The following is a 26,574-nucleotide window of genomic DNA, read 5'->3' on the forward strand; positions in this document are numbered from 1 at the left end:
GATGGTGGGGGGGGGATGAGGGAGAGTAATGGTGATGGTGGGGGGGATGAGGGAGAGTGATGGAGGAGGTGGGAGAAGATATGACATGGCACTGGTGATGGAGGAGGTGGGGGGAGATATGGCAATCATGATGGAGCAGGTGAGGGAGATATGACATGGCACTGGTGATGGAGGAGGTGGGGGGAGATATGGCAATGATGATGGAGCAGGTGAGGGAGATATGGCATGGCATGGTGATGGAGGAGGTGGGGGGAGATATGGCAATGATGACGGAGGTGGTGGGGGGAGATATGACAATGATGGAGAAGGTGGGGGAGATATGACAATGATGGAGGATGTGGGGGGGGGGCAATGATGGGGAATTATTTGGACGCTATATGCTGTTAATATCTGGTCACAGTGTGGTGGTATTTCTCCCTTGTATGTATTATTCATTCACTATGTGATGGTAATATGTGGTCTGGTCACGGTGTGGTGGTATTTCTCCCTTGTATGTATTATTCGGTCACTATGTGGTGGTAATATGTGGTCTGGTCATGGTGTGGCAGTATGGGGTTCTCCGGGGGAAACAAGTAATAACCTCTCCACAGGATAAATGATAAAATATTGATTAGTGGGGGTCTGACTGCTGGGACCTGAACCGATGGGGATAAAAGCTCCACATTCTAACAATTCATTCCCTCAGTGGTTGTTCTTGTTTTTTTCTGGAAGCCCCAAATAGAATGAATGGAGCTGCGGTCAGACGTCCCACCCACTGCTGCATTTTAAAAAGGGGAGGTGTCCTGTCAGGGATAAAACGTCCCCATTCTTCCGATAGGTGCGTTTTTCAATGCTCGGACCCAAATGATCAGTAAGTGATCACCGATCCTGTGGATCTCATGGATCAGTGATAACTCGTTTTAACCAAAGGACCCCTTTAATGCAAACTACCGTAATTCTACATCCCAGTTACAGTATGTGCAGAGTAGATGTGAAGGAGCCCCCTGTGATTTACAGTCGACGCTCCACTATAACCGGGATATAGCTGTAGGGTGGGACCCGAGGATCAATTCTCCTGTGGGCCCCAGACACCCCAGTCCGACACTGGCCCCCAGTAATGGTTGATGGTAATCTAGAGTTCGAGATTTCGAGGATTGTAGATTCTCGTCTCCAACGTCGTTCCCTACAATACTTGGTGCACTGGAGGGGTTATGGTCCGGAGGAGAGGACGTGGGTTTCAGCATCAGAGGTGAATGCTCCCAGATTGGTTCGCTCTTTTTCTGAGTGTCCGGAGGCCACTCGTAGAGCGGGGGGTACTGTCACGGATGTGTCAGAGGTGACAGACAGTCGCCCTGCAGTGGTTTGCAGGAGATCTCCACGTTTTGCAATGCAGACAGCTGCCTAGATAGGAGGCTGTGTTTAGGACCCAGCGATTACCTCCCTTTAGTGTGGGTGTATATATACCTGGTGTGTCTAGGTGGGCGTCACCGGTTATACTCACTTCTACTTGGAACTTGGCTGAAACAGCATCACGTCCTCTCTGGAGTCTTGAGGCAGTGTGCCCTGTTGGAGTTTCTTCTAAAGCTGAGTTGTTGTCCCCCTGTGTTGTCTTCCCCTTTTGTCTTTAGAGTGCTAGCGGAGGTTGACTAGTGCTCATCTCCTTCCACCCCCAGCTATAGCCTTACGCCAGGGATAGTAGGTCGAGGCACGTGATCGGCGACAGCTGCAGAGGTTGTATAGGGACGTTAGGGGGAGACAGGGTGACGCTAGTCCAGATTAGGAGGTCACCTCTTCCCCCTTACCCTAGTGTCTGGGCTCCCTTTCCCTTTCCCCTGTGTGTTACACTCACATCTGGCATGACAGGTGGCTGCAGACAGGATCTTATGTTTCTCTGTATACAGGGAGCTCCCCCTAGTGGTGGCTGCAGACAGGATCTTATCATGTATCTCTGTATACAGGGAGCTCCCCTAGTGGTGGCTGCAGACAGGATCTTATCATGTATCTCTGTATACAGGGAGCTCCCTCTAGTGGAGGCTGCAGACAGAATCTTATCATGTATCTCTGTATACAGGGAGCTCCCCCTAGTGGTGGCTGCAGACAGGATCTTATCATGTATCTCTGTATACAGGGAGCTCCCTCTAGTGGAGGCTGCAGACATACAAGGAGTTATACAGGCATCCTCCCCTCCGTGCTCACAGACAGGACACACCCCGCACACAGTGATGACACAGCCGGATAGAGTTGTCAGGGTTGCTCTTTATTTCGGACCAGTCAGAGGTTGCACAGATTTCACAGTTCTGTTCGCGGCCGTCCTGCCTGTTCTGGTCGGAGCGGCGCTGCAGTCAGTCACTTATTGCCGTGTACAATAAGTAAAGTGCTTACATGGAGGAAAAAAAAAAATACATTTGTATAAAGATCCAATGATGTGGTTAGGTTTTGGTTAAGACGCGGTTTCTGTAGTGAGAGCTGAGGGGCTTGGGGCGGGGGGCTTTACACGGGGAGGGGGGGCACAGAGCAGCCTCATCTACAATTTACAAAGAGTCATTTACACGGGCTCTGTATGTACAACATGCTACATGTGGCGGCAGCGCCCGTCTCCTCCATATTGTCCTATTTACACCTTCATTGAGACAAATCAGTGACCAAAAAGACGAGACCCCCGAAGGCGTTACACGGGGGGGGGAGCGATGAGGCGGAGGTAGAGACGCAGCGCAAGAATGCAACATGGCACTCATGTTCACCTGGAGGCGTGCACACAGCGATTACCCCGGGGAGACCACAACGGCTCCAGACTGCGCAGCCACGTCGGCGGCGCAGCCACGTCACCAGAGTGCGCAGCTTGTGAGTCGGGGTCTATCAGCGGCAGCTTTACACCCAACATGGCCGGGATCGGTGAGTGACTGCTGCTGGCTGCAGTCACCTCGCTTTCCCAGACTCCTTTGCTACCTTCATGGAGAATTCTGGGTAATCAGGGCGCCATTGCAGCTGCTCCAGTTTCTGCCTCATGCCCAGCAGCGACATATATGGCGCTGTGAGTAAAACACACATCACCCTGAAGAGGGCGCCGACACAGAGCGCGGGGATTTTGGTCTAGCCTGTGCGTAAAATCAGCACCGAACAATTGCTCCCCCTAGAGGAGGATCAGCGACGCCACAACACCCAGCGACTCAACACGCAACATTACCGGCGTCTTACCGGGATCCCGCGACTATATTACATATATACACTGCAAGGCAAATCCGTCCGCCGCCATCTAGAGTCCCAACAGACGAGAAGGACGGCGGAGCTCGCACCGCGCGGCACCGGTCTCTAAAGTGCGTCAAGAAGAAGAGTAAGGAGCGGCCGCAGAGGAGGAGGTACGGAGTGCTTCCAGTTACCGGGGCGGGATGCACCCTCAGTCCCACCGACATTCACATTCTACAGTATGGGGGGGCCGGGGGCCCCACAGGTTGTATCCAGTGGGTGAAATGCAGGAGCAAAGACCACAAGTGACGCACCACGGACGGCACCCACAGGAGCAGGAGCCACAATCCTGCGCCGGCGGCAAATCAAGTAACGCTATAAATAACAGACGCAAAATATTAAATTAAAACGAAAAATAAAACGTCGCCGGGCGTCGCGGTAATGAAGAAAGAAACGTATGAGAAGGCAAGAAAAGGGAACCCCGCTGTCCAGAGCGTCCGGCAGCGGCGGCGTGGTCCCGGCAGAGTCCGGAGAAGACATCGATAGAGAGGTCCCACGGCTCATCTGCTTATTCAGGAAGGCTCAGGCCCATCACCTCCGGCTTCATCTGAAAGTACTGGCTCAGCCGAACAATGGCGTACCTGGGGGGAGAGCGAGAGTCAGGAGATCCCAGGACACACCACTAGAGAGAGAGCGAGAGAGTCAGGAGATCCCAGGACACACCACTAGAGAGAGAGCGAGAGAGTCAGGAGATCCCAGGACACACCACTAGAGAGAGAGCGAGAGAGTCAGGAGATCCCAGGACACACCACTAGAGAGAGAGCGAGAGAGTCAGGAGATCCCAGGACACACCACTAGAGAGAGAGCGAGAGAGTCAGGAGATCCCAGGACACACCACTAGAGAGAGAGCGAGAGAGTCAGGAGATCCCAGGACACACCACTAGGGGGAAGAGCGAGAGAGTCAGGAGATCCCAGGACACACCACTAGGGGGAAGAGCGAGAGAGTCAGGAGATCCCAGGACACACCACTAGAGAGAGAGCGAGAGAGTCAGGAGATCCCAGGACACACCACTAGAGAGAGAGCGAGAGAGTCAGGAGATCCCAGGACACACCACTAGAGAGAGAGCGAGAGAGTCAGGAGATCCCAGGACACACCACTAGGGGGAAGAGCGAGAGAGTCAGGAGATCCCAGGACACACCACTAGGGGGAAGAGCGAGAGAGTCAGGAGATCCCAGGACACACCACTAGGGGGAAGAGCGAGAGAGTCAGGAGATCCCAGGACACACCACTAGGGGGAAGAGCGAGAGAGTCAGGAGATCCCAGGACACACCACTAGGGGGAAGAGCGAGAGAGTCAGGATGTCCCAGGACACACCACTAGGGGGAAGAGCGAGAGAGTCAGGATGTCCCAGGACACACCACTAGGGGGAAGAGCGAGAGAGTCAGGATGTCCCACGACACACCACTAGGGGGAAGAGCGAGAGAGTCAGGATGTCCCACGACACACCACTAGGGGGAAGAGCGAGAGAGTCAGGATGTCCCACGACACACCACTAGGGGGAAGAGCGAGAGTCAGGATGTCCCACGACACACCACTAGGGGGAAGAGCGAGAGTCAGGAGATCCCACGACACACCACTAGGGGGAAGAGCGAGAGTCAGGAGATCCCACGACACACCACTAGGGGGAAGAGCGAGAGTCAGGAGATCCCACGACACACCACTAGGGGGAAGAGCGAGAGTCAGGAGATCCCACGACACACCACTAGGGGGAAGAGCGAGAGTCAGGAGATCCCACGACACACCACTAGGGGGAGAGCGAGAGTCAGGAGATCCCACGACACACCACTAGGGGGAGAGCGAGAGTCAGGAGATCCCACGACACACCACTAGGGGGAGAGCGAGAGTCAGGAGATCCCACGACACACCACTAGGGGGAGAGCGAGAGTCAGGAGATCCCACGACACACCACTAGGGGGAGAGCGAGAGTCAGGAGATCCCACGACACACCACTAGGGGGAGAGCGAGAGTCAGGAGATCCCACGACACACCACTAGGGGGAGAGCGAGAGTCAGGAGATCCCACGACACACCACTAGGGGGAGAGCGAGAGTCAGGAGATCCCACGACACACCACTAGGGGGAGAGCGAGAGTCAGGAGATCCCACGACACACCACTAGGGGGAGAGCGAGAGTCAGGAGATCCCACGACACACCACTAGGGGGAGAGCGAGAGTCAGGAGATCCCACGACACACCACTAGGGGGAGAGCGAGAGTCAGGAGATCCCACGACACACCACTAGGGGGAGAGCGAGAGTCAGGAGATCCCACGACACACCACTAGGGGGAGAGCGAGAGTCAGGAGATCCCACGACACACCACTAGGGGGAGAGCGAGAGTCAGGAGATCCCACGACACACCACTAGGGGGAGAGCGAGAGTCAGGAGATCCCACGACACACCACTAGGGGGAGAGCGAGAGTCAGGAGATCCCACGACACACCACTAGGGGGAGAGAGAGAGTCAGGAGATCCCACGACACACCACTAGGGGGAGAGCGAGAGTCAGGAGATCCCACGACACACCACTAGGGGGAGAGCGAGAGTCAGGAGATCCCACGACACACCACTAGGGGGAGAGCGAGAGAGTCAGGAGATCCCACGACACACCACTAGGGGGAGAGCGAGAGAGTCAGGAGATCCCACGACACACCACTAGGGGGAGAGCGAGAGAGTCAGGAGATCCCACGACACACCACTAGGAGGAGAGCGAGAGAGTCAGGAGATCCCAGGACACACCACTAGGGGGAGAGCGAGAGAGTCAGGAGATCCCAGGACACACCACTAGGGGGAGAGCGAGAGAGTCAGGAGATCCCAGGACACACCACTAGGGGGAGAGCGAGAGAGTCAGGAGATCCCAGGACACACCACTAGGGGGAGCTCACTCCATACAGATTTATACAGCTCTCGTTGATAAATCCTGTATGCAGAAAGCTCCTCCTAGTGGTCACTGCAGGCAGTAGAATTACTGATTATAGACTGATATTGGAAACCTGACAATACTTACCCCAAGAAGTCAAAGTCAATTTTGGAATATTTTGCTTGAATCAACGCCCAGAGACCCCAGAAGAAGTGAGAAGCCTGAAGTGAAGAGAAAACACAAGTCAGGCGGCTTCAGCAGGACGGACCTCCGTTATCTACAGGACTGGACCCTATAAAATCTCCAGGCTGACGATAGACAACACTGAGCGCCTCGCCCCAGGTCACTCACCAGAGCGAACTGGTTGACCTGCACATACAGGCGCTCCACCTCGCTCTCCGACACCTCGGCTCTGACACCCTTGTACTCCTTGTAGGCCTCCAGATAGGCTTGTAACCACTGGAGCTGTAGCGCCCTCTCTGGATAGAGGCTGTAGTCCACCTCGTTCACCCCTGGTGAGGAGAAGAAGGACAGGTCAGCAGCTGCCACGGGAACCACGGAAATAACAGGAGAGGACACGAGACGCTCTGTACCTGCAAACTCATTGAAGTGATTCCCGATGTCGTACGCCTGGTAGTTGTATCCGGAGTATTCATAGTCAATGAACTGCAGGTCATCTAGAGACAGAAGAAGGGTCATCGGTGCGGCGGGGGGAGGGGGTCACCGGTGCGGCGGGGGAGGGGGGTCATCTAGAGACAGAAGAAGGGTCACCGGTGCGGCGGGGGAGGGGGTCATCTAGAGACAGAAGAAGGGTCACCGGTGCAGCGGGGTGGGGAGGGGGTCATCTAGAGACAGAAGAAGGGTCATCGGTGCGGCGGGGGGTCATCGGTGCGGCGAAGGGCCCACACTGGAGCTGTAAACATTACAGGACCAGAGCTACTGTGTGAAATTATCAGCTGTACTTTTCACATTGTCCACCAGGGTCACTCGCGGTCGGGGGGGAGCGGGGCGCTGGGGGTCACTCGCAGTCAGGGTCACCCACCTCTCTTGTCATTGTAGATGATGTTCTTGCACAGCAGGTCGTTGTGGCACAGGACCACCGGGGAGCCCAGACTGGACAGCGTCGTCTCCATCCACACCATCTCCTCCTCCAGAAGCTGCCGGTCCGGGACGTCACGTACAAACCTGGAGGAAACGAAGAGATGAGACGACCCCAGGGGACGGCAGATAAATGGGAGCGCAGACGCCATGACACGCAGAGGACGGCCGTCAGCATCCCCAGAACGTAACAAGGGGAGGTTACAATGTATCTGTGTAGATGGACTCTCCCGCCTACACTGATACATTGTAACAAAGATCCTGAGACAGCAAGGAGCTGAAGTCTGCTGGAAAGCAGAAGGTTTCCGTTCATGATGAGCCGGCGGCGTCACACCGGGATCCCATCCTCACCTGTCGTGGACGAGCGGCTCCGAGAACTCTGTGGGGACGAGGGAGAAGTACGCCCGCATCTTCAGCCACAGGTTGGACTTGGGGATCCAGCCGTTGTGTGCGTGGATGGCGTGGATCTTAGCGAGCTGCCGGGCGATGAGCCTGCGATAGAGAAGGGGAGAAATAATGTAACAGCCCAGAAACAAGGCGACACTGCGAGAAAGAAAGACAATGGGGGGGGGGGGGGACGACAAGGCGACACTGCGAGAAAGAAAGACAACGGGGAGAAAAACAAGGCGACACTGCGAGAAAGAAAGACAACGGGGGGGGGGGACAAGGCGACACTGCGAGAAAGAAAGACAACGGGGGGGGGGGACAAGGCGACACTGCGAGAAAGAAAGACAACGGGGAGAAAAACAAGGCGACACTGCGAGAAAGAAAGACAACAGGGAGAAAAACAAGGCGACACTGCGAGAAAGAAAGACAACGGGCGGGAAACAAGGTGACACTGCGAGAAAGAGACAACGGGGGGGGGGAACAAGGCGACACTGCGAGAAAGAAAGACAACGGGCGGGAAACAAGGCGACACTGCGAGAAAGAAAGACAACGGGGGGAAACAAGGCGACACTGAGAAAAAGACAGGGGGGATACAAGGCAACATTACAGCGAGGGGGGATACAAGGCAACATTACAGCGAGGGGGGATACAAGGCAACATTACAGCGAGGGGGGATACAAGGCAACATTACAGCGAGGGGGGATACAAGGCAACATTACAGCGAGGGGGGATACAAGGCAACATTACAGCGAGGGGGGATACAAGGCAACATTACAGCGAGGGGGGATACAAGGCAACATTACAGCGAGGGGGGATACAAGGCAACATTATAGCGAGGGGGAGGATACAAGGCAACATTACAGCGATGGGGGAGGATACAAGGCAACATTACAGCGATGGGGGATACAAGGTAACATTACAGCGAGGAGGGATACAAGGCAACATTACAGCGAGGGGGAGGATACAAGGCAACATTACAGCGAGGGGGGATACAAGGTAACATTACAGCGAGGGGGGATACAAGGCAACATTACAGCGAGGAGGGGATACAAGGTAACATTACAGCGAGGGGGGATACAAGGCAACATTACAGCGAGGGGGGATACAAGGCAACATTACAGCGAGGGGGGGATACAAGGTAACATTACAGCGAGGGGGGATACAAGGCAACATTACAGCGAGGGGGAGGATACAAGGTAACATTACAGCGAGGGGGAGGATACAAGGCAACATTACAGCGATGGGGGATACAAGGTAACATTACAGCGAGGGGGGATACAAGGCAACATTACAGCGAGGAGGGGATACAAGGCAACATTACAGCGAGGGGGAGGATACAAGGCAACATTACAGCGAGGGGGAGGATACAAGGTAACATTACAGCGAGGGGGGATACAAGGCAACATTACAGCGAGGAGGGGATACAAGGCAACATTACAGCGAGGGGGGATACAAGGCAACATTACAGCGAGGGGGGATACAAGGCAACATTACAGCGAGGGGGGATACAAGGCAACATTACAGCGAGGGGGATACAAGGCAACATTACAGGGAGGGGGGATACAAGGCAACATTACAGGGAGGGGGGATACAAGGCAACATTACAGCGAGGGGGGATACAAGGCAACATTACAGCGAGGGGGATACAAGGCAACATTACACCAAGGGGGGATACAAGGCAACATTACACCAAGGGGGGATACAAGGCAACATTACAGCGAGGGGGAGGATACAAGGCAACATTACAGCGAGGGGGAGGATACAAGACAACATTACAGCGATGGGGGATACAAGGCAACATTACAGCGAGGGGGGATACAAGGTAACATTACAGCGAGGGGGGATACAAGGTAACATTACAGCGAGGAGGGGATACAAGGTAACATTACAGCGAGGAGGGGATACAAGGTAACATTACAGCGAGGGGGGGGGGGATAACACATTCCGGGGGAGATACAATGTAACATCCTGGGGCTGAGGGGGTCACAGCAGCCTATACAGGACCGTACACTGAGGGGCACAGACACTGGACCGCCGTATCCGCAGGTACAAGCTGCCGGTCCGAGCCTGATCACACCCTATTATGGCCACCGTAAGTTCCCTCCTTTTGGTGGCCCTGTGCGGTTGGGGGAAACCTCCAGATACCCCAGCTGTGACCCCACACCGCAGCGCTGCCCGGGGTCAGGGGTACAGAAGTTCCTTCAGAGCCGGGGACCAATACATAGATCAGTAGAGTATACAGCCCCCACCCCGCTACAAGGACTAATTCCTAGACATGTACAGCAAACTATTCCTGAAAGTTAGGACACCCCGCAGGCATGGACGGAGATTAATGGGGCGGATCGCCGGCTGATCCCATTAATGAGGAGAATGTGCGCAGTGACCACTGAGCCACAAAAGCCTCTTAACCGCTGACCGCTTACACAGGACAGAGGCGAATTACACAGATTTACCACTGTCACCTTCACAGAATCAGAGAAAAGAAGCGTCCACAAGGGGGCAGTAACAGGCAGGGCGGGGGTCTGCACACGAGAGGTCAGAAAAATGCAACCACCTCAGACACCGTCCTGTATACCCCACAGCAGCCCCTCATACTGCCCCGTATACCAGAGACCCCACAGCAGCCCCTCATACAGCCCTGTATACCAGAGACCCCACAGCAGCCGCTCATACAGCCCTGTATACCAGAGACCCCACAGCAGCCCCGTATACCAGAGACCCCACAGCAGCCCCTTATACAGCCCCGTATACCAGAGACCCCACAGCAGCCCCTCATACAGCCCTGTATACCAGAGACCCCACAGCAGCCGCTCATACAGCCCCGTATACCAGAGACCCCACAGCAGCCCCTCATACAGCCCCGTATACCAGAGACCCCACAGCAGCCGCTCATACAGCCCCGTATACCAGAGACCCCACAGCAGCCGCTCATACAGCCCCGTATACCAGAGACCCCACAGCAGCCCCTCATACTGCCCCGTATACCAGAGACCCCACAGCAGCCCCTCATACTGCCCCGTATACCAGAGACCCCACAGCAGCCGCTCATACAGCCCTGTATACCAGAGACCCCACAGCAGCCGCTCATACAGCCCTGTATACCAGAGACCCCACAGCAGCCGCTCATACAGTCCTGTATACGAGACCCCACAGCAGCCGCTCATACAGCCCTGTATACCAGAGACCCCACAGCAGCCGCTCATACAGCCTCGTATACCAGAGACCCCACAGCAGCCCCATATACCAGAGACCCCACAGCAGCCGCTCATACAGCCCCATATACCAGAGACCCCACAGCAGCCGCCTCATACAGCCCCGTATACCAGAGACCCCACAGCAGAAGCTCATACAGCCCCGTATACCAGAGACCCCACAGCAGCCGCTCATACAGCCCTGTATACCAGAGACCCCACAGCAGCCGCTCATACAGTCCTGTATACCAGAGACCCCACAGCAGCCGCTTATACAGCCCCGTATATCAGAGACCCCACAGCAGCCCCTTATACAGCCCAGTATACGAGACCCCACAGCAGCCCCTTATACCAGAGACCCCACAGCAGCCCCTCATACAGCCCCGTATACCAGAGACCCCACAGCAGCCCCATATACCAGAGACCCCACAGCAGCCCCTCATACTGCCCCGTATACCAGAGACCCCACAGCAGCCCCTCATACAGCCCTGTATACCAGAATCATAGAATCATAGAATGGTAGAGTTGGAAGGGACCTCCTGGGTCATCTGGTCCAACCCCCTGCTCAAAGCAGGATTCACTAGATCATCTCAGACAGATGTCTGTCCAGCCTCTGTTTGAAGACGTCCATTGAAGGGGAACTCACCACCTCTCGTGGCCGCCTGTTCCACTCATTAATCACCCTAACTGTCAAAAAGTTTTTTCTAATATCTAATCTGTGTCTACTCCCATTTAGTTTCATCCCATTGCTTCTAGTCTTTCCTTGTGCAAATGAGAATAAAGATGATCCTTCTACAATGTGACAGCCCTTGACATATTTGTAGACAGCTATTAAGTCTCCTCTCAGTCTTCTTTTTTGCAAGCTAAACATTCCCAAATCCTGCAACCGTTCCTCATAGGACATGGTTTGCAGACCGGTCACCATTCTGGTCGCTCTTCTCTGAACTTGCTCCAGTTTGTCGATGTCTTTTTTAAAATGTGGTGCCCAAAACTGTACACAGTATTCCAGATGAGGTCTGACCAAAGAGGAGTAAAGTCCGATAATGACTTCACGTGATCTAGACTGTATGCTTCTGTTAATACATCCCAGAATTGTATTTGCCTTTTTTGCTGCTGCATCACACTGTTGACTCATGTTCAGTCTATGATCTATTAGTATACCTAAGTCTTTTTCACATGTACTGTTGCTTAGCTCTATTCCTCCCATTCTGTATATGCTTTTTTCATTTTTATTGCCCAGATGTAGTACTTTGCATTTTTCCCTGTTAAAAACCATTCTGTTGGTTGCTGCCCACTGCTCCAGTTTATTTAGGTCTTTTTGAATCCTCTCTCTCTCTTCTCTAGTATTAGCTATCCCTCCTAGCTTTGTGTCATCAGCAAATTTAATCAGTTTACCCTCAATTCCTTCATCTAAATCATTGATAAAGATGTTGAACAATACAGGTCCCAGGACGGAGCCCTGTGGTACCCCACTTGAGACATTCATCCAGCTGGATGTGAAGCCATTTACAACCACCCTTTGAGTCCGATCACTAAGCCAGTTATGAATCCACCTAACAGTTGCCTGGTCCATTGCATACTTGGTCATTTTTTCAATAAGGATGGTGTGAGATACTTTGTCAAATGCTTTGCTGAAGTCAAGATATACTATATCTACAGCATTTCCCTGATCCACCCAGTCAGTGATTCTGTCATAGAAGGAAATTAAGTTAGTCTGACATGACTTGTTAGTTACAAACCCATGCTGACTCTGGTTAATCACTTCATTCTTATCCAGGTACTTACATACATGTTGTTTAATAATTTGTTCAAAGATCTTTCCTGGTATAGAAGTCAGACTCACCGGCCTATAGTTCCCTGGGTCCACCTTCTTCCCCTTTTTGAAGATAGGAACAACATTTGCTCTTCTCCAGTCTTCTGGGACTTCTCCTGTTCTCCAAGAATTTTCAAAGATTGTGGAGAGTGGTTCTAAAATTTCTTCTACAATCTCCTTCAGTACTCTGGGGTGTAATTCATCTGGACCTGGAGACTTGAACTCATTTATGTTAGCTAAATATTCCCTCACAATCTTTCTGTTTACTGATAACTTGGATTCCTCTATTCCTTTAAAAGGACAGTGAAGATCAGTTGATGTTACATTTTCTTTCTGAGAGAAAACAGATGCAAAATAGGAATTAAAAAGTTCGGCCTTCTCAACATCCTCTCTTACCATTTCTCCATTTTCATCCTGTAAAAATCCTATAGCATCTTTGACTTTTCTTTTACTTTTGACATACCCCCAAAATCCTTTTTTATTGCTTTTGACATCTCTTGCAAGCCTTAATTCATTGTCAGCTTTAGCTAACCTGATACGTGCCCTGCAGGATCTGCAGACTGCATTATAATCTTCTTTAGATATGCCTCCCTCTTTCCATTTAATAAACATTTCTTTCTTTCTTTTTAGCATGTGTTTAAGTTCTGTGTTCATCCATCCTGGTTTCCTTAAATGCTTCCCATTCTTCCTACTTTTCGGGATTGTTAACGATTGTGCTTTGAGAATCTCATTTTTAAAAATTTCCCATCCTTCCTGGACATTTTTGTCCTTAAGGACATCAAGCCATTGGATCCCTCCTATTCTCTTTCTGAGTCTCTTAAAATCTGCCTTTCTAAAATCTAACCTTGAAGTTTGAGTCTTCACATGTCTTCCTCCTCTAGTTATCCAAAATTCTATAATAGCATGATCGCTGCCTCCTAGGGTCCCAGCCACCTTTACCTCCTCAACCATTTCCTCCCTGTTTATAAGAATTAGATCCAAAGTAGCAGATCCCCTTGTTTTCTCCCCTACCTTTTGGAAGATAAAGTTGTCAGCAAGAGAGGATAAGAATTTGCTTGACCTGTTAGTTTTACTTGAGAGAGATTCCCAACAAATGTCTGGATAGTTGAAATCTCCCATGACCACTACGTCATATTTTTTGGAGAACTTGGTCATTTGATACATAAAGAGTTCATCCATATCTTCAGCTTGCCCAGGTGGCCTGTAGTAAATGCCTACAATGGTGTCCTTTCCGTTGTTCTCTCCTTGTATTCTTACCCAAACAGTTTCCACAGAACTCCCAGTCTCTGAAGCTTCAATCTCTGTGCAGATATTCGCTTTTCTAACATACAATGCAACACCTCCTCCTTGTTTATCAAGTCTGTTTCTTGCAAATAAGTTGTATCCTTTTAGCCTTTTATTCCAATCATGTGTATCGTCCCACCAAGTTTCAGTGATTCCAATGACATCATATTCCTTTTCCTGCATTAGTAGTTCCAATTCTCCTTGTTTGTTGCCCATGCTTTGTGCATTTGTATAAAAACATTTTAGTTTGTGATTGGTTTCTCTTCCTCCCATATTTTTATTATTTAGATTTTTTTGTCTTTGTTCTTCTTTTCCACTTCCAGTAGCAGAGATCTCAATAGTATTTGTCAGCTGTATGGCTTTTTCTGGCCTTTTGCTTCCCTTCCCACATTGTTCTAGTATAAAGCTCTCCTGATGAGTGTAGCAAGGCGACTTCCAAATACATGTTTTCCAGTCTTCGTAAGGTGCACCCCATCTCTAGCAAGTAGTCCATCGTATAGGTAATTCATTCCGTGATCCAGAAATCCAAATCCTTGTTGACGGCACCATCGACGTAGCCAGTTGTTCACCTGTAGAATCTTATTCCACCTCATTGTTCCATGGCCATCCACTGGGAGGATGGATGAGAAGACCACCTGCGCTCCCAATTCTTTCACTTTCTTGCCTAAGTCTTCAAAGTCACTGCAGATGGTTTCCAGGTCCTTTCTTGCGGTGTCATTTGTCCCCACATGTATTAGCAGGAATGGGTAGTGATCTGTAGGTCTGAAGAGTCTTGATATCCTGTCAGACACATCTGTAATTTTTGCTCCTGGAAGACAGCACATTTCTCTTGAGGTTATGTCTGGTCTGCAGATAGCGGCCTCTGTTCCTCTTAACAGGGAATCCCCCATGACCACCACTCTCCGTTTTTTCTTCACAACATTCTTCTTTCTCCATCCAGGAGGATTCTGAGGGCTTACAAGGTTATTCATTGCTGGCAAAGTCTTATTTTGCTGTATTTCTTCATGGTTCTCCTGCGTGAGAGCCTGGTACTGGTTCCTGAGCAGTATGGGTGCTGACTGCCTCTCGATCCTCCTGCTTCTGTGGGTCACAGGCTTCCATTCCTCTGTTTCCTCAGGTGCAGAGAGAATTTCTTCTCTTTCTGAATCATGAAGAGATAATTCTGCTCTGTCTAAGAACTCTTCAACTTCCTTAATGATTTTCAAGGTAGTTAACCTCTCTTCTAGATTTCCCAACTTTTCCTCCAACAGGGACACAAGCTGCATTTCTGGCATGTGAAGTTTGGCTTTTCCACTGGCAAGTCTGTGAACATGTAGCAGGATATGCAGCTCACCAAATGGCTCCTGGACTCTTCCATGTTCTTATTGTTAATGTTCTGAAAACAGTGAAAAAAGCTTAAAAAAAAGCTTCAAAATGCGCGCGCCGTTAGGCGCGCGGTTTACCGATGTCCTCTTTTCAGCTCCAACAGCCAAAATCCAGTGTTCTTTGAGCTCACGGAGACTCTTCACTTACCCCAAAATGCAGTGGGAATATGCAAATTATCTCCTCAGGACTCCTCCCTGGTTTACCGATGTCCTCTTTTCAGCTCCAACAGCCAAAATCCAGTGTTCTTTGAGCTCGCGGAGACTCTTCACTTACCCCAAAATGCAGTGGGAATATGCAAATTATCTCCTCAGGACTCCTCCCTGGTTTACCGATGTCCTCTTTTCAGCTCCAACAGCCAAAATCCAGTGTTCTTTGAGCTCACGGAGACTCTTCACTTACCCCAAAATGCAGTGGGAATATGCAAATTATCTCCTCAGGACTCCTCCCTGGTTTACCGATGTCCTCTTTTCAGCTCCAACAGCCAAAATCCAGTGTTCTTTGAGCTCGCGGAGACTCTTCACTTACCCCAAAATGCAGTGGGAATATGCAAATTATCTCCTCAGGACTCCTCCCTGGTTTACCGATGTCCTCTTTTCAGCTCCAACAGCCAAAATCCAGTGTTCTTTGAGCTCGCGGAGACTCTTCACTTACCCCAAAATGCAGTGGGAATATGCAAATTATCTCCTCAGGACTCCTTCCCTGGTTTACCGATGTCCTCTTTTCAGCTCCAACAGCCAAAATCCAGTGTTCTTTGAGCTCGCGGAGACTCTTCACTTACCCCAAAATGCAGTGGGAATATGCAAATTATCTCCTCAGGACTCCTCCCCTGGTTTACCGATGTCCTCTTTTCAGCTCCAACAGCCAAAATCCAGTGTTCTTTGAGCTCGCGGAGACTCTTCACTTACCCCAAAATGCAGTGGGAATATGCAAATTATCTCCTCAGGACTCCTCCCCTGGTTTACCGATGTCCTCTTTTCAGCTCCAACAGCCAAAATCCAGTGTTCTTTGAGCTCGCGGAGACTCTTCACTTACCCCAAAATGCAGTGGGAATATGCAAATTATCTCCTCAGGACTCCTCCCCTGGTTTACCGATGTCCTCTTTTCAGCTCCAACAGCCAAAATCCAGTGTTCTTTGAGCTCGCGGAGACTCTTCACTTACCCCAAAATGCAGTGGGAATATGCAAATTATCTCCTCAGGACTCCTCCCCTGGTTTACCGATGTCCTCTTTTCAGCTCCAACAGCCAAAATCCAGTGTTCTTTGAGCTCGCGGAGACTCTTCACTTACCCCAAAATGCAGTGGGAATATGCAAATTATCTCCTCAGGACTCCTCCCCTGGTTTACCGATGTCCTCTTTTCAGCTCCAACAGCCAAAATCCAGTGTTCTTTGAGCTCGCGGAGACTCTTCACTTACCCCAAAATGCAGTGGGAATATGCAAATTATCTCCTCAGGACTCCTCCCCTGGTTTACCGATGTCCTCTTTTCAGCTCCAACAGCCAAAATCCAGTGTTCTTTGAGCTCGCGGAGACTCTTCACTTACCCCAAAATGCAGTGGGAATATGCAAATTATCTCCTCAGGACTCCTCCCCTGGTTTACCGATGTCCTCTTTTCAGCTCCAACAGCCAAAATCCAGTGTTCTTTGAGCTCGCGGAGACTCTTCACTTACCCCAAAATGCAGTGGGAATATGCAAATTATCTCCTCAGGACTCCTCCCCTGGTTTACCGATGTCCTCTTTTCAGCTCCAACAGCCAAAATCCAGTGTTCTTTGAGCTCGCGGAGACTCTTCACTTACCCCAAAATGCAGTGGGAATATGCAAATTATCTCCTCAGGACTCCTCCCCTGGTTTACCGATGTCCTCTTTTCAGCTCCAACAGCCAAAATCCAGTGTTCTTTGAGCTCGCGGAGACTCTTCACTTACCCCAAAATGCAGTGGGAATATGCAAATTATCTCCTCAGGACTCCTCCCCTGGTTTTTTGAGACCCCACAGCAGCCGCTCATACAGCCCTGTATACCAGAGACCCCACAGCAGCCCCTTATACAGCCCCGTATACCAGAGACCCCACAGCAGCCCCTCATACAGCCCTGTATACCAGAGACCCCACAGCAGCCGCTCATACAGCCCCATATACCAGAGACCCCACAGCAGCCCCTCATACAGCCCCGTATACCAGAGACCCCACAGCAGCCGCTCATACAGCCCCGTATACCAGAGACCCCACAGCAGCCGCTCATACAGCCCCGTATACCAGAGACCCCACAGCAGCCCCTCATACTGCCCCGTATACCAGAGACCCCACAGCAGCCCCTCATACTGCCCCGTATACCAGAGACCCCACAGCAGCCCCTCATACTGCCCCGTATACCAGAGACCCCACAGCAGCCGCTCATACAGCCCCGTATACCAGAGACCCCACAGCAGCCGCTCATACAGCCCTGTATACCAGAGACCCCACAGCAGCCGCTCATACAGCCCTGTATACCAGAGACCCCACAGCAGCCGCTCATACAGCCTCGTATACCAGAGACCCCACAGCAGCCCCATATACCAGAGACCCCACAGCAGCCGCTCATACAGCCCCATATACCAGAGACCCCACAGCAGCCGCCTCATACAGCCCCGTATACCAGAGACCCCACAGCAGAAGCTCATACAGCCCCGTATACCAGAGACCCCACAGCAGCCGCTCATACAGTCCTGTATACCAGAGACCCCACAGCAGCCGCTCATACAGTCCTGTATACCAGAGACCCCACAGCAGCCGCTCATACAGCCCCGTATACCAGAGACCCCACAGCAGCCCCTTATACAGCCCAGTATACGAGACCCCACAGCAGCCCCTTATACCAGAGACCCCACAGCAGCCCCTCATACAGCCCCGTATACCAGAGACCCCACAGCAGCCCCATATACCAGAGACCCCACAGCAGCCGCACATACAGCCCCATATACCAGAGACCCCACAGCAGCCCTCATACGGCCCCGTATACCAGAGACCCCACAGCAGCCCCTCATACAGCCCCATATACCAGAGACCCCACAGCAGCCCCTCATACTGCCCCGTATACCAGAGACCCCACAGCAGCCCCTCATACTGCCCCGTATACCAGAGACCCCACAGCAGCCGCTCATACTGCCCCGTATACCAGAGACCCCACAGCAGCCCCTCATACAGCCCCTATACCAGAGACCCCACAGCAGCCCCTCATACTGCCCCGTATACCAGAGACCCCACAGCAGCCGCTCATACAGCCCCGTATACCAGAGACTCCACAGCAGCCGCTCATACAGTCCTGTATACCAGAGACCCCACAGCAGCCGCTCATACAGCCCCGTATACCAGAGACCCCACAGCAGCCCCTCATACTGCCCCGTATACCAGAGACCCCACAGCAGCCCCTCATACTGCCCCGTATACCAGAGACCCCACAGCAGCCCCTCATACAGCCCCGTATACCAGAGACCCCACAGCAGCCGCTCATACAGCCCCGTATACCAGAGACCCCACAGCAGCCGCTCATACAGTCCCGTATACCAGAGACCCCACAGCAGCCGCTCATACAGTCCTGTATACCAGAGACCCCACAGCAGCCGCTCATACAGTCCTGTATACCAGAGACCCCACAGCAGCCGCTCATACAGTCCTGTATACCAGAGACCCCACAGCAGCCCCTTATACAGCCCCATATACCAGAGACCCCACAGCAGCCGCTCATACAGCCCCATATACCAGAGACCCCACAGCAGTCCCTCATACGGCCCCATATACCAGAGACCCCACAGCAGTCCCTCATACGGCCCCGTATACCAGAGACCCCACAGCAGCCCCTTATACAGCCCCATATACCAGAGACCCCACAGCAGCCCCTCATACTGCCCCGTATACCAGAGACCCCACAGCAGCCCCATATACCAGAGACCCCACAGCAGCCCCATATACCAGAGACCCCATAGCAGCCCCATATACCAGAGACCCCACAGCAGCCCCTCATACAGCCCCATATACCAGAGACCCCACAGCAGCCGCTCATACAGCCCCGTATACCAGAGACCCCACAGCAGCCCCTCATACAGCCCTGTATACCAGAGACCCCACAGCAGCCCCTCATACTGCCCCGTATACCAGAGACCCCACAGCAGCCGCTCATACAGCCCCGTATACAAGAGACCCCACAGCAGCCGCTCATACAGCCCTGTATACAAGAGAACCCACAGCAGCCGCTAATACAGTCCCGTATACCAAAGACCCCACAGCAGCCCCTCATACAGTCCCGTATACCAGAGACCCCACAGCAGCCGCTCATACAGCCCCATATACCAGAGACCCCACAGCAGCCGCTCATACAGCCCCATATACCAGAGACCCCACAGCAGCCCCTCATACTGCCCCGTATACCAGAGACCCCACAGCAGCCCCTCATACTGCCCTGTATACCAGAGACCCCACAGCAGCCCCTTATACAGCCCTGTATACCAGAGACCCCACAGCAGCCGCTCATACAGCCCTGTATACCAGAGACCCCACAGCAGCCCCTTATACAGCCCTGTATACCAGAGACCCCACACCAGCCGCTAATACAGTCCTGTATACCAAAGACCCCACAGCAGCCCCTCATACAGTCCTGTATACCAGAGACCCCACAGCAGCCCCTTATACTGGCCCGTATACCAGAGACCCCACAGCAGCCCCTTATACTGGCCCGTATACCAGAGACCCCACAGCAGCTCCTCATACAGCCCCTCATACCAGAGACCCCACAGCAGCCCCTCATACAGCCCCGTATACCAGAGACCCCACAGCAGCCCCTTATACAGCCCTGTATACCAGAGACCCCACAGCAGCCCCTTATACAGCCCCGTATACCAGAGACCCCACAGCAGCCCCTCATACAGTCCTGTATACCTGAGACCCCCCCGGTGGTCGCTCATACAGTCGCGGCTGTGATCAGGTACCTGCAGATCTTCGGGTTGCAGACGTGCTCCGGATCCAGCGCCGCTCCTGGCATGAACTCGTAGCAGAGGCCGTTGTTGAAGGTGCAGTACAATTTGGGGGCGCAGCCGTGCGACTGGAGAACCCGGAAACTCTTCAGCTCCTCGTCGCGGTCCACGAACAGCTCGGTCTTATTCCCGTAGATTCGCACCAGTACCACGTCCTCCATCGCCTCTCCGACATAGCAGCCAATCAGCTTATTGGTGATCCCGTCTGTGAAGACCTGAAGAGCAACACGGAGAAGGTGTAAACGTATGGGACGGGTACCCCGATAATGAACAGAATATCACCGCTTCCACACTTCGCCACCTGCCTGACGTCACAGTTACGTCAGACGGATCACGTAATACGGATCTGCCCTTTGCACCAACGTGACGTTCTGAATCCCCTCAGGGACGTGTAAGGTCAGATTGCTACAGTTCTACACAGACACCCCTGTCCACACAGGTACAGGAAGGCACCGGGAATGAGAAGAGGTGGCCCACTCAGTCACTGACGTGGCACCACACTCGCTCACACCCCTGACAGGCTGTGAGGTCCCTTCACTAGTCCTAGAGAAGCAGAACCCTGTCGGCCTGGTAGAGCTGCCACCAGTTCCTATTAAATATAATTCCCGCTAGCGGACCATGGGATTTTAATCGGGCCAGGAACCAGCCCCGGTAGCCTGTTCGTTGGACCAAATAACGGACATGAGAGTTCGTGGATCGAGATAAAAGAGCAGCCCAAGGTTAAATGATATATTTAATCGCCTTAAGGGCACACTAGACAATATACTATATACATAAGGGTTATACATACATAATGGTCAGATATGCAAACACAATAGTAGTGGTACAAAAGATATAAGCAGATATTAAGAGTCAGTTACCAGTCAGATGGAAGGCCTAGCTTGACGGGGTGGGGCTGCCACATGAGAGGCTTGTGGTCCCCTTTGTTACGGGACTTCTCCCATACGATGTGTCGTCGCGACCTCCCAGGGAAAAAGACACTGGGCTATAGCTGCAGGAGCGCTTAACCTCTCTGGGTCACTCCCCCTCCTGCCCCCTGGTTGGACCTAAATCTCCACCCCTGGTCTCGCTCAGCTAAAAACTCCAAAAACTAAAATAGACTATACTTCCCTAATGGACGGTCCTAGGGTGTCGGTTTTGGTGTCACTGGATCCAGCAGGGCCCCTGCTACGCGGGGAGACCAAACACAGTGGCCCTAGGGGTTTCAGAAAGGCTGTGCAGTGCATCTCCTCATCCCTACGTGCTAGACTGTGCTGGAAGCCAGGGTGACATTCCTCCTGTTTGTGTGATTCCAAAAATCTATTTGGTGTATCACTTGGATGTATCGTATTCCCATAACTCGGTATTGAATTATACTTGTCTAACAAAGGACATGTCACATGGCTGGGGTCCACAGGGGGTCTTCCTGTGGCAGCTCCACAGCAGAATGTGGGGGTTTTGTCACTCACTATCCCTCAGCCCCTCCCTTCTTGTTTAGCTATAAAAGTGTCCGGTTACAGCTGTACATTGTAGACCTCTATAAATCACCCGCCAAACAGGGCACACTGATTGACATGGGATTATATCTTGAATATTCTTCACAACGGATACCCTGATAATCAAAGAAGGTATAAGTGTAGGGGGCGGGTACCCCAGTAATGTATAGGGCAGGTACCCCGATAATCAAAGTATAAATGTACAGGGCGGGTACCCCGATAATGTACAGGGCAGGTACCCTGATACACAGAAGGTATAAACGTATGAGGTGGGTACCCCGATACACGGAGAAGGTATAAACGTATAGGTCGAGTACCCCGATAATGTACAGGGCAGGTACCCCGACAAAGGAGAGAGGTCGCCAGCGCTGCCGATAAACAGTCTCACTGACATTACACGATTATAGAAAGTTGTATGAGAAGTCTTTGCTCGGTAAATAACTTCTTACATGATGACGGAGCGTTACTGGGCGCATCGTCCACATTACACAATTATCAGGAACGAGGGGGTCCGGATGGGCCGGTGACAGTCGCTGGATACATTGTGTCTCTTTACATTGGAGACGTCTCCCGGATTCTCCATAAACCACAGTATTAACTTCCTGGGCCTCGATGTGATACATCCCGGTCAGATCTGATGAAGGAGACGACCGGGAAAGTGACTGATCCTGAGGGGAGAATACAAGAGTCCGGGTCGACAAACGACGGCAGAACGTAGAGACGTCAGTGCAAAGACTTCGGATGTAACCGCATATATACAGTTAGGGCTTGAGGGCAGCTCACTTCTTCTTGGAGACGACTAACCGGGAGCCATTGGTGTGAATTTATATTGGAATTGATGGAATTTGTAATAACAACTTTTGTTTTCAAGGATAGATTCTACATACAGAAATAAGGCACCGCCATGGGCACGGCGTGTGCTCCATCATATGCAAATCTGTTTCTCGGTTGTTGGGAGAGACAGATTTTCCACGGACCTGGTGCAAAGTTTTATTAATCTGGCAGGGCACTGAAATTGAGTTCATCCAATTCATACAGGCCATTAATTGCAATTCCTTCTATATTAAATTCACTCATAAGTGGCATAAATCTAAAATGGACTTCTTGGATATAGGACCGTGTGTCGAGGAGGATGGATTGACGCAAACTGATATTGTTAAGAGACAGCAGTAAACTGCCACATGCCTCATCGGCACATATCTATCCAGTCATCTCGGTTGGACATTTCCTGAGAACCCAACCAATTTGCTCCATGATCGAGCGGTTCGAACATCAACCCAATATCCTCAAAGATAGATTCAAATGAAGGGATACCAGCAGAAGGAGCATCAGAAATAGAGGAATAGAAATACAGAAGAACTCCAGGGATGATCTCGATACATTCCAAGAAAGCGACACATATCGGCCATGAGACCCGCTACATATCTCATGGTCATTGGAGCAGGAGACGTAAAATAAATATGAAAGATTGGCCATGATTACAGACCGATGAAGTACTGGGGGCCCCTCTACCCCAGAATGACACCAAGAAGCAGCAGGAATCTCCAAGATCTTTTAAGAAGCCATTATGTAACGTGTACCGTTCATGACTTGGGGCCGCAGACATGGCTGCTATCCTTGTGGCAATTGTGTGGCGTGTCCAATCATCTTGAGATAAGGTCCATTGTGTTATCAGGGGCGTCAATGAGTAACAGGCTCTTGCCCAACGAGAATGTAAATGGATTGTGACGCTGGACACGATATCACCAATCGGCATCAATGAGAAACTGAGCTTTCTCCATTTTTTATAATGGACTTCTCGACTTTTGTTTTGTTTCTTGCAGCTTGATGTTTTTTAGTTTTTCTGTATGTTTGTCTTGCTTTTAGTACATGCCTATAGACGGCCCGACTGACGGCGGCCTCGTCCCCCCGCGCCTACAGGCGGCCCGACTGACGGCGGCCTCGTCCCCACAGGCGGCCCGACTGACGGCGGCCTCGTCCCCACAGGCGGCCCGACTGACGGCGGCCTCGTCCCCACAGGCGGCCCGACTGACGGCGGCCTCGTCCCCACAGGCGGCCCGACTGACGGCGGCCTCGTCCCCACAGGCGGCCCGACTGACGGCGGCCTCGTCCCCACAGGCGGCCCGACTGACGGCGGCCTCGTCCCCACAGGCGGCCCGACTGACGGCGGCCTCGTCCCCACAGGCGGCCCGACTGACGGCGGCCTCGTCCCCACAGGCGGCCCGACTGACGGCGGCCTCGTCCCCACAGGCGGCCCGACTGACGGCGGCCTCGTCCCCATAGGCGGCCCGACTGACGGCGGCCTCGTCCGCACGCGCCCACAGGCGGCCCGACTGACGGCGGCCTCGTCCGCACGCGCCCACAGGCGGCCCGACTGACGGCGGCCTCGTCCCCACAGGCGGCCCGACTGACGGCGGCCTCGTCCGCACGCGCCCACAGGCGGCCCGACTGACGGCGGCCTCGTCCGCACGCGCCCACAGGCGGCCCGACTGACGGCGGCCTCGTCCGCACGCGCCCACAGGCGGCCCGACTGACGGCGGCCTCGTCCGCACGCGCCCACAGGCGGCCCGACTGACGGCGGCCTCGTCCGCACGCGCCCACAGGCGGCCCGACTGACGGCGGCCTCGTCCGCACGCGCCCACAGGCGGCCCGACTGACGGCGGCCTCGTCCGCACGCGCCCACAGGCGGCCCGACTGACGGCGGCCTCGTCCGCACGCGCCCACAGGCGGCCCGACTGACGGCGGCCTCGTCCGCACGCGCCCACAGGCGGCCCGACTGACGGCGGCCTCGTCCGCACGCGCCCACAGGCGGCCCGACTGACGGCGGCCTCGTCCGCACGCGCCCACAGGCGGCCCGACTGACGGCGGCCTCGTCCGCACGCGCCCACAGGCGGCCCGACTGACGGCGGCCTCGTCCGCACGCGCCCACAGGCGGCCCGACTGACGGCGGCCTCGTCCGCACGCGCCCACAGGCGGCCCGACTGACGGCGGCCTCGTCCGCACGCGCCCACAGGCGGCCCGACTGACGGCGGCCTCGTCCGCACGCGCCCACAGGCGGCCCGACTGACGGCGGCCTCGTCCGCACGCGCCCACAGGCGGCCCGACTGACGGCGGCCTCGTCCGCACGCGCCCACAGGCGGCCCGACTGATGGCTGCGCCCATCTGTACTTCACAAGGACGGCCGCCAACGCTGGTTTCCTCTGGTGTGAGGCTTTTCAGCAATGATGGCCTGAAGTCTGGAGGCCATGGCTGTCACCATCACTGGTTTCCTCTGGTGTGAGGCTTTTCAGCAATGATGGCCTGAAGTCTGGAGGCCATGGCCGTCACCATCACTGGTGTCCTCTGGTGTGAGGCTTTGCAGCAATGGCGACCTGAAGTCTGGAGGCCATGGCCGTCACCATCGCTGGTGTCCTCTGGTGTGAGGCTTTTCAGCAATGGCGACCTGAAGTCTGGAGGCCATGGCCGTCACCATCGCTGGTGTCCTCCGGTGTGAGGCTACGCAGCAATGACGGCCTGAAGTCTGGAGGCCATGGCTGTCACCATCGCTGGTTTCCTCTGGTGTGAGGCTACGCAGCAATGACGGCCTGAAGTCTGGAGGCCATGGCCGTCACCATCGCTGGTGTCCTCCGGTGTGAGGTTTTGCCTTTACTGCAGTGATTTCAGTTCTCGCTTGTTTGTGGCCCTTTCTGCCTTTAGTCTTCAGCCAGTGAAATGCGGCTCTATGGGCTGAGATCTGGTGAGGACTCGGCCATTGCAGAATATTCCTCTTTGCTTCCACAGAATGTTTCGGGTCATTGTCCATCTGTCCTGTGAAGCGTCGTCCAATCAACCTTGCTGCATTTGGTTGGATCTGAGCAGAAAGTCCCTGTACACACTGGATTCATCCGGCTGCTTCTGTCTTCAGTCACATCATCAATAACCACTAGTGTCCCGGTGTCATTGGCAGACATGCATGCCCGCGCCATCACACCGCCTCCACCATGTGTCACACCGGATGTGCCGAGGACCAGGAGCCGCTCCAAGCCTTCTCCAGACTTTCCTCTTCCATCATTCTGGTGCAGGTTGATCTTGGTTTTGCTTTTCCAGACCTGGGCGGCTTCTTTAGATATTTTTTGGTAAAGTCTAATAGTCTAATCCGGCCTATTTAGCGGCTGATTAGTGATTTGCACCTTGTGGTGACTCCTCGGTATTCGCTCTCACGACGTCTTCTCTTTATGGTGGACTTGGACATTAAGACACCAACATCCTGGAGAGTCTTCACTTGGATCTTGGATGGATGTCGTGAAGGGTTTTCTTCCCCATGGGAAGGATTCTGCGATCATCCACCACTGGTGTCTTCCGGTACCAAACTGTTGATTTGGCTGCTCCTCACATTTCTCCTCTCTGAGGGATTTGTTTTGTTTTTTTAGCCCAATGATGGTTGGTTTCTCCTCCATTGAGAGCTTCTCTGACCGTGTGTTGTGGGTTCACAGCAACAGCTTTTAAATGAAAAGGACGCACTTTGAATCAGCGCCATACCTTTTACCTCTTTAATTGCTGATGGATTAATGAGGGAAAAGCCCATGCCGCCCATTAACGAGCTTCTGAGATAATTGTCTAATTACCTTTGGTCCCTTTAATAAGACGCAGCTCCAAAGAGCCGTAATTCCTAAAACCTTCCCCCAATGAGGATGTGAATCCCTCAGATTAAAGCTGACAGTCGGCACTTTACGCCCAGATTGATGATAAAACTGGACCTGGAATATGTTCTGGTAACCGGCTAAAATGCAAAAACTCGTGTCACTGTCCAAATATCTCAGCATCTAAGTATATATACAGTGGGTACGGAAAGTATTCAGACCCCTTTACATTTTTCACTGTATGTTTCATTGCAGCCATTTGGT

General features: G+C 52.9%; 1 protein-coding gene across 1 annotated transcript in view; it reads right to left on the reverse strand.

Moving 5' to 3' along the window:
• Nucleotides 1–2,215: 2,215 nt before the first annotated feature.
• ETNK1 (ethanolamine kinase 1) overlaps nucleotides 2,216–26,574 on the reverse strand; it is a 45,051-nt gene continuing 20,692 nt past the window's right edge. Inside the window, exons 2-8 of the mRNA XM_073650531.1 lie at nucleotides 20,172–20,431; nucleotides 7,528–7,668; nucleotides 7,121–7,263; nucleotides 6,672–6,755; nucleotides 6,430–6,590; nucleotides 6,226–6,299; nucleotides 2,216–3,803 (exon numbers count right to left, since the gene is read on the reverse strand). Coding sequence (XP_073506632.1) covers nucleotides 3,731–3,803; nucleotides 6,226–6,299; nucleotides 6,430–6,590; nucleotides 6,672–6,755; nucleotides 7,121–7,263; nucleotides 7,528–7,668; nucleotides 20,172–20,431 — 936 coding nt within the window. The 3' untranslated portion in view covers nucleotides 2,216–3,730. The remainder of the gene's footprint in view (nucleotides 3,804–6,225; nucleotides 6,300–6,429; nucleotides 6,591–6,671; nucleotides 6,756–7,120; nucleotides 7,264–7,527; nucleotides 7,669–20,171; nucleotides 20,432–26,574) is intronic.

The sequence above is a fragment of the Phyllobates terribilis genome, unplaced genomic scaffold (genome assembly GCF_046119375.1).
Source record: "Phyllobates terribilis strain yellow unplaced genomic scaffold, ASM4611937v1 Scaffold_10__3_contigs__length_209671492, whole genome shotgun sequence".
Taxonomy (NCBI): Eukaryota; Metazoa; Chordata; class Amphibia; order Anura; family Dendrobatidae; genus Phyllobates; species Phyllobates terribilis.